At 55.1% G+C, this 8,412-nt stretch overlaps 1 protein-coding gene across 1 annotated transcript in view; it reads left to right on the top strand.

Annotated features, from left to right (window-relative positions):
• The first annotated feature begins 2,330 nt into the window (after positions 1-2,330).
• The window catches only part of NOTCH1 (notch receptor 1), a 45,245-nt gene continuing 39,163 nt past the window's right edge, over positions 2,331-8,412 (top strand). The window contains exons 1-2 of the mRNA XM_080927733.1: positions 2,331-2,580; positions 4,122-4,200. Coding sequence (XP_080783859.1) covers positions 2,520-2,580; positions 4,122-4,200 — 140 coding nt within the window. The 5' untranslated portion in view covers positions 2,331-2,519. The remainder of the gene's footprint in view (positions 2,581-4,121; positions 4,201-8,412) is intronic.

The raw sequence follows: 8,412 nt of genomic DNA, 5'->3' as shown, positions 1-8,412 counted from the left end.
GATCCTGCAGGAGGGAAAGGCATCTGTGGCCTAGGCTGGGGAGACCTAACTCTGGTACTTCTGGGACTCCCCAAGCCGACCTGCTCCGTCCAGAACAATCAGGCCATGATGGTCTATATTCATGATGCAGGTGGATACAATGTTCCAGGTCTGTCAGCAACAGAGCTCTGATGCTGAGTATTCAGCAGGAAAAGTGATTTCCGACTGGATCTCCTGGCTGGTCAGGCTTTGGAGTGTGTGTGTGTGTGTGTGTGTGTGTGTGTGTGTGTGTCTGTGTGTCTGTGTGTCTCTCTCTGTGTGTCTCTCTCTGTGTGTGTGTGTGTCTGTCTGTGTGTGTGTCTGTGTGTGTGTCTGTCTATGTGTCTGTGTGTCTGTCTGTGTGTCTGTCTGTCTGTCTGTGTCTGTGTATGTGTGTCTGTCTGTGTGTCTGTGTGTGTGTCTGCATGTGTGTCTGTGTCTGTGTGTGTGTATGTGTGTCTGTCTGTGTGTGTGTCTGTGTGTCTGTCTGTGTCTGTGTCTGTGTGTGTGTGTGTCTGTGTGTGTGGTGGTAGTGGTAGTTGGTTGGTTGGTTATTTGGTTGTACCCTCCAGGACCTTTTCCTGGTAGACACAGACTAGAAGTCCCAATATCTCCTGCCTACTGTGTGAAACAGCTTCACACCCACTTGTCAAGAGCTCAACCTCAGCCCTGCCCCTCCCCAGGCCTTTCTCTGGCCCAGCTGTCTGAGGGGTCTACAGCTAAGTTCTGCTGCCTGTGTGTTGGCCTCTACCTATAAAAAGAGCCAACAAGAGTCTTTGTTCAGCTGGTCTGATGTGCAGCCATAAGACAGTGGAAGAGACACAGACACTCATGGACTGACAGGATGGCAGGTAGGCTGATGTTGCCGGGTCAGCGCACTTCCCCAAACCCCAGAAGGATGAGGCCTTTTTTGTATCCAGCCAGGCTGGGTGGCCCATGCTTGGCAAAGCTGGAATATAGCTGCTGCACACCCAAGCAGCCAGAGGCCTTCAGGACCCATCTCAGAAGAGGCACTTGCAGCCAGCCGTTCCTTCTATGGAAACTGCTCTCTGGGGCTGCAGATCTCTTATATAAATATTTCTGTAGCATTGGGTGTTTTTTCTCTCGGGTACTGACCCCATGTTGCTCACCCCCAGGCTGGAGGCCAGCTTCTGAGAGGAGCAGGAGAGGGGGTCTGGACAGCTGTTGGTGCTGGCCCTTTAGTGCCTTCTAGAAGCAGGTGTGTTAAGGGAGATGGGAGGCCCCTATCCTGTGTTGCACTCACCATCCTGTTTGGGGATGGGGAGGTGTTGTTCGTTCCAGATTCCGTTGAACTTTGGCTGCAAAGGGATAAGGAACGCCCAGTGCTAAGCAGCTTAGCGCAGGATGTGCACACATCAAGGTGGTGGCGAGATGTAAAACAAGAGAGGCTGTGCTGGCTCTAGCAGTCATTGTCCTGGGACGCTGCACCTAAGTGACACAGCCAGGGACCAGTGAGAAGGGTGACTGTGGGATGTCTCACTCGGGCTCCTGCTGGGGATCTAGTGAATTCTGTCTAGAAGGCACCGGTCCTTGGGGAGTTCCCTTGGAGAGCCCCGAGCTCCCTTCTGCAGAGGCTGCGGGCGCAATGCCATCATCCTCTAAGGTCAAGCGTTCCGGAAGTCATGGCTAAGAGTGCCTGGCCCCAATCCTCCTGATGCCTATAGCCGAGAGCAAATGGCTCCCAAGAGTGGAGCCCCAGGGACAGGACGCACGCAATGCTGTCAGGGTGCCACATTTAAACTCCTGCCTGGGAGTCCCCCAAACTTGACTTCAGCTGCCCCTGCCCACGGCCCCAGACCTAACTCCAGGGTGGAACTGGTTCCTGGGGCAGCTTTGCCTTTCCCACAAGACCCGCACCTCCTCTACTATTGAAATGCAAATTCTGGCCAAATGTCGCCTAGGGCGGCTACACACACACTGCTTTATCCTTCCGCAGCCCCAGCTCAAACTTTTGGTCTCTGTAAACTTTCGAGCAAGAAGTAGTCCCTAGGTGCCCGTTCCCTACACCCCTCCATGCCTCCTTGTCTTGCGAACCATAAGATCCTGTCTCGGGACGCTCTCCCTAGCCCGGGAAGGCACAGAGCCCACCAAAGAGCTGGAAGGGACAGGGTCAACAAGGGGGGTAAGGGTGCGCAGGAATCGGGGGCGGAGCGCGATGGGATGGGGCGGGGCAGGGGCGGGCCCCCACGGGGGCGGAGCGCACGCCCGCCCTGAGCCTCACTAGTGCCTCTGCCGCGGGAGGGAGCACAGGGGCGTGGGGCGCAGGGCGCGGACGCGGGTGCGAGCGTAGTGAAGGAACGAGCCCGGGTGCCTGGTAGGGCCGCGGATACCCTGAGAGCCCAGCGCCGCCCACTCTCCAGGAAAGAGGGCAGCAGCGGGTGGACGCCCGCGGAACCGCCGGTGGTGCGCGTGAGCGTCCGATCCTCGCCGGCCACCCGCAAAAGGCCGCCGCCCGGGCAGCGGGCAGCTGGCGAGCAGGCATGCCGCGGCTCCTGGCGCCCTTGCTCTGCCTAACGCTGCTGCCCGCGCTCGCCGCAAGAGGTAGGCGCCCGCGAGCCCGCAACTTCGGGCGACTTTCGGAAACTTCTACTGCGCCCTGCGCACGCTCTGGGTAGATAGGAGTAAGGGACCAGCTGCCAGGGTTGGGAACCTGAGCGGGTGGACTGGACGTGGGACCTGATGTCCTGGCATGTGAGGAAGACCACCCTCCTTTCAGGGGGACCCACTTTTCTCATAGCCCCCAAAGACGCTGGAAGTTTGGTATGGGTGCTGGGGCTTCGGGGCCCGGTGGCCCGAGAGGCCCAACCCTGGCTCGCACTTGGGCAGACGCTCCTGGGGCTCGCCACGGGGGCGGACATGCTGCTTGCGCCTGCTACTTTTCGATTTGAATCGAATCGGTTTTGGTTTCCTGTTGCTTCTTTGGGACCATTTATTTTCTTCTTTGCCTCCGGCCCGTGCTGGGGCGGATGTTGGGGTGCTGTATGAGGTCAGGGGAGCTATACTCGCGTTGCTTAGTTAGAGCGGGGCGGGGACGATGTGCCCTGGACTCCTAGTATGGGGTTTCGCGATCACTGTCCCCTAGCCGGAATCTAACTTTCAAAGAGGAGCGATGTGCTAGCGGCTTGCTGCCTAGGGTGGGGGTGGGACTGACTTACTGTGGAAGTTTGGAAATCCTGCACTGATTGGAACCGGCGCGGGGCGGGGGCGCTTATTTCCCTGCCGGCTCCAGGAACGGGAGACTCCTGTCGTAGTAACCAACTGCACTCTTCTTCCAGTAATTGGAGGAGAGAACTGCCTGCCCTTTCCTTAAAAGTGAGGTTTTATGTGACGCTCCAGCTTAGCCCCCACATCGGGGCTTAATTTCTGGAGCTCCTTAAGATGGGCTGGGAGAGGCTTCATTAAAAGCCCCTTCCCGAGAATTGGGTGGAATTTCTTCTAAGTGATGTTTCCAAGACCCCCCTTCCTAGGTGCGGCAGGGCTGCCCCTGGAGATACCTGCGAACAGGTATTGGGTGTCGGAGGAGGCGGGGCAGGTCTCCGGGTGCGGCCCCGCTGCCCCAGGAGGCGGCCCTGGCGCGACAATGGGCCGCTCTGATTCCCCGGCCGGCGCTTTGTTGGAGGGCGGGGTGGCGGGCTCCGCAGCTGTCGCTTTTTCCCACGATCCGGGGAGCTGAGTGTGGCCACCCCCTCCCTCCTGCGGCCCCCTCGTATCTTGTGCTTGAACTGAAGCAAGGGTGGAGGCTGGTCGGGGGCTTTTCTGGACTCCTTAATCCACTCCTATTTTGGCTGTGCAGTTAGAAGTTTGGGAGAATTTCCTAAGTCTTTCTGTTGCCGTCCACTTCGCCTCACGGAGTGGGGCTGTACACCTGCCACCTAGCCAGACCATCCCTTCCCCGCTAGTTTTTGACTACAACACTGTGAGCAGAACATTGATCCCTAAGGGCTATCCAACCCCCCCGCCCCTCCTCCGGACAATAACTCTAGTACACAGGTGCCGTGGCTTTCGGCTGGTCCACCGTCGGGACCATAAGGAGGTAGGTGCCCAGAACCGAGACTGACCTCTCTCTTCTGACCCTTCCCCAGGCTTGAGATGCTCCCAACCAAGTGGGACCTGCCTCAATGGAGGGAGGTGTGAAGTGGTCAACGGCACTGAAGCCTGTGTGTGAGTACCGCCCCTGAGGGGACCTGTTGCTTTTGTCAGAGCAGAGCCCCTGCCTTCTGGGGACAGAACACTGGGCTATTGTCTTCGGAAGACAGCCCAGAGGCTGAGTGCAGTCACGTGCTGACTTTTATTGGACAAAGTCTGGCAATTACTTAATCACCAGCAATTATGCCCCGTGTGGAGCTACGCTGGCCCCTGGAGGTTGGCACACTCCTTCGTGGGCCCTTAGGCTCCTGGGAATCCTCAGTATCCTAATTCTTACTTAAAATGCTTGAGAAACAGTTGTTTTTGATGATGAGCACTTCCCCCACCCGGAAACTTGGGATCCCTCTTTCCAAGCTGGGGGATACTAGGCAGGAAATTGACCATTGTTGGTGTTCTAGTTTTTGTTGGTGGTGTTTTGTGTTTTGTTTTTGTTTGTTTTTTTGTAGCTCAGGCTATCCTCTAACTCAAGAGATCTGCCTGCCTCTCTGCTCAGTGGAAATTACTTATTTAAGACAAAACCCACCTCTCCTTGAGGTGAGGTTGGGAGAAGTTAGATTGGTTCTCGTCGGCGCTGCTGTCCATCCGGGTGGTGGGCGTGAGTAAGAGGTGGAGTCTGTTTTCTGTCTTAGCAGCCGCAGCCCCACCTCTGGACTCTATGCCAGGGATCCTCAGCCTCAGGCCATCAGCTGTGAAATGGGCATAACTTGGGGATGGGAAGGTGGGCTCAATGCCGGGAAGTCCTTTCAGGGAAGGATGGGGCCAGGTTGCCTGCAGTGACTAGGCAGCCAGGGGAAGTCTCTGCTGGTGCCTTTCAACTTGAGCTCCTCCCTATAAGACTAGCAAGGTGCTGGAGGCTGAGGCCTCCCCTGGAGGCTGGAGACAGAGACGGCTCCAGCCTGCATGGCGCGCCCTCATTCCAACTGCTGAAGAGCCCATCCCCTTGACAACGGGTGCTGCTGCCTCCAGTACCCAGCCTGTGGGCCGCAGCCCCACCTCCCTGGCCGGCCCGCCCTGTACTGAAGCCAATTAAGCAGGTCTGTGAGCAGTTTATTGGACAAAGCCGATTGTGCCTCTGTCAGACGCTAATGGATGCACACTACTTTTTTTTTTTTTTTTTGCTTTTTTTTGGGGGGGGCCCTTTCTCCCCCTTGCAGAAGCCTCACGGATGCTTGATGCCCTAAATCTTATTTCCTTCCATTCAGAGGCCGACAGCTGGGATTCAGTAGAAGGGCAGCAGCTATTGTTGGGAGGCGATTAATGCTGTGTGATTAATTATGCGTGGCTTCCCAGAATGTACAACCCCCTTCCCCCACCACTGTGTTCCTTGCTCTGCATCCCTCACAGGGCAGGGCTGAAAGGCTTCTTACTTCTTCTGCCCAGGACTTGGAGGGGTCCTACCAGAGTGGGGGATTTAAGGGTAGTTTCTTCTTAGCCCCACCAGGAAATGAGCACAACCTGGTCTGCTGCCTGCCAGTCACTTGGTAGAGCTGTGCATGGGTACAGTCCCACTAAGAGCTTGTGTCTTAGTATCTGTCTGGAGACCTCTCAAGTCAAAGGCATAATGGTGCTATGCTTTCTTTCCCACCTCCCAAACTTGGGGAAGCTGCTTGCAAATCCCTCGCAGTACAAGCCGGGCCACTGAATGGATCTTGGTGCCAGGCCTTCTGTCTTGCACTAGATCCTAAGGCCTTTCCTCCTTGGCAGAAAACTTGCTTCAGTTTGGCTCAGAGTTCCACTGAGTTCTATCCACAGAGGCCCCATTGTGCTCGCTCCGTAAGTCCAATGAGATGAAAGAGATATGCTCACTTCTGGTCAGCAGAGCTGGAGGCCAAGGCTGCAGCCAGGCCTGGCTGGTGATAGGCATAGGTCTGGACTCAGTGTGTACTTTGGGGGGCTTTACTGTCAATCCATAGAAGGGTCCAGCACACTGTGTGGGCTTGGGTGCTTGAGGGTCCCAACCTGTTCCATGGTGGTGTCTCCATTTCCGTTCCAGCCTGCTTCTTCACATGGCCCCAGGAGGCCTACCCAAGAGTTTGCCAGAGCACACACAGAAGGATCCACCTCTCCTGACTGGAGAAAGGCAGCTCCCCCTTTCTTCAAGAGATCCTCAAGGGCAAACTTGGAACCTGTAGACCTCTGTCACACCTAGCCATGATCCTAATGGTTTTCTTGTGCTGCCTACTCCGAGAAGGGCCTGGGAACCTCAGAGTCACAGGGCAGCAGACTGGTACCATCTCTTCTGCCCAAACAGAGAACCTGTTCTGAAAGCTGCTGGGTGGCGAGTTTCAGGCTAAGGGCTGCAAAGTCAATCCTCTTGGTACCAAGTACCTTCTCTTAAGTTCTAGAGTAGCACTGGGGTCTAGTTAGCCGGTGATTATGTGGGAAAGGCCTGGCTTTGCACAGTCTGGGCAACTTCTATGTGTTGTGGGATATTAGAGGCCTTTTGGGGGAAGATTTGGGGCTCAGCATGTCTTTCTTGTGGGCCCAATGTGTGCTGAGAGGGAACAGAATTCCTTTGAAGAGCCAGAAGGACCTACACACTTGGGTAAACATGAATTCAGATCAAAAAAGCTTGTAAGAGGCTAGAGGCTCTGAACTGAGAGAGCTTTGGAATAGTGTAGGGGACTAAGACCATCTTCACTGGGAGCTAAGCCAGATGTGAGGAGGACATGCATTTTAAATGCATTTAGAAATCAGGGACGGAGAAACTCAGGGCAGTGGGTGACAATCTTGGGACACTCTGTGTTTGAGAGGTCTGACTCTAGCTTCAACATCTTTAAGTCAGGGCAGAATCAGGATCAATACCTCGGTACGCGAGGTTTGAGTGAGAGCTATAGAAGGAGCAGACACTAGAACATCCGCGTCCTTGTCTCACGGGGCTGGTTTAAGGGCCTCATTCTTCCATATTAAGTTGGGTAATGAATTAATTCACCATCCGACAGTGCTATCTGGTGGGTCTGTGTGAGTTACTTTTTAGGGACTCGCTGGTTGGATCTGAGGATTCTGGCTGGGGACATAGCTGCCGTTGTCAGCTCTTTCGGTTTCCTTTTTTGGACTTTCTGTGCCTGTGCACTCAGAGCAGGCGTATGTATGGAAGTCCCAGGATAACTTCTGCAAGTCAGTTCTCTCCTTCCAATGATAGGCCTAGGGATCAAAATCAGGTCGTTCGGTTTGTCTAGTAAATGCTCTCTGAGCCATCTCACTGGTGCCTCAGACACTTTCCCAGAACTAGGACAGGACCACTCAGGAGTAAGAGTCATTCAGTATGTATGTGCCATCTACATACATGGCAGACCTGCCCCACCATGGCCTGACATGGCTCTCAGCAGATCAGCCAGGATCAGGCACAGGGAGAGAAGTCAGCCATGTTTGATGCCCTTTCCTCCCCGTCCAGAGTGTGTGTGTTACAGCCACATCCCTGGCCCATCACTTCCCGCCCGGTTGATGAGGAAGCAGAGGAGGTGAGGCCGGAAGTGATTGGTGGGCTGAGGAGGGACCCAACAGAATGTTCCATGTCTTCTGTCAGCTGGCCCTGCCACTGTTCCATTGAGTCACATGCCATCTTGGGCTGGTCCCATCCAACCTAGTAAGAGAGCCAAGGCTGTCCCAGGCTGCCTGTCTGTGCAGTGCCGTGTCTGGCCTTCAAGGACATGAGGTTAGAAAAGCAGGTTAAAACAAAAAACGCAGCCTCACAACTTGACTTTGTCACGGAACCTGTGGGGAGATGTCGAGGTACTGGAACACCTGAGCAGAGGTTCCATGAAGGAAAGTGTCACTGTGGGCAGGCCTGCCTCTGGCCAGTAGCCAACAGCTTTTCCATTGAGGGAATAATAATACTAAAGGGGAGAGACAGAGAGCAAGCTGTGACCTCAGCAGGAAGAGGGTGGGGTAGAGCAGACAGGAGAGCCCTGTTTCAAGGAGCTGCACACCAGGATGTAGATAACCATAGCCGGCTACAGGGGTCTCCACAAGGTTTCATACCCAGGGTCAAAGATGGAAGCTCCACCAGGAAAGATGGTTCTGGACCTTGTTCCTGGCCCCCTGTGCTGGGGTAGTAAACATCACCATCACAGTCAGACAGGGCCCAGAGGGCAGGCAGGCTGGGCTGGGAGGTTGTGTGGGGAGGGATGTGCTTCTGGTGTCATCTCTAAGTAGTGAGAGGATGTGGCTTTGTAGTTGAGTGGCGTCCACGTTTGCTTTCCTCAAAAACATGAAGGCAGCAGCTCT

This window comes from Micromys minutus, assembly GCF_963924665.1.
Source record: "Micromys minutus genome assembly, chromosome: 13".
NCBI lineage: Eukaryota > Metazoa > Chordata > Mammalia > Rodentia > Muridae > Micromys > Micromys minutus.
The sequence above is the reverse complement of the archived record's forward strand: the minus strand, read 5'-3'. Positions and strand labels throughout refer to the sequence as shown.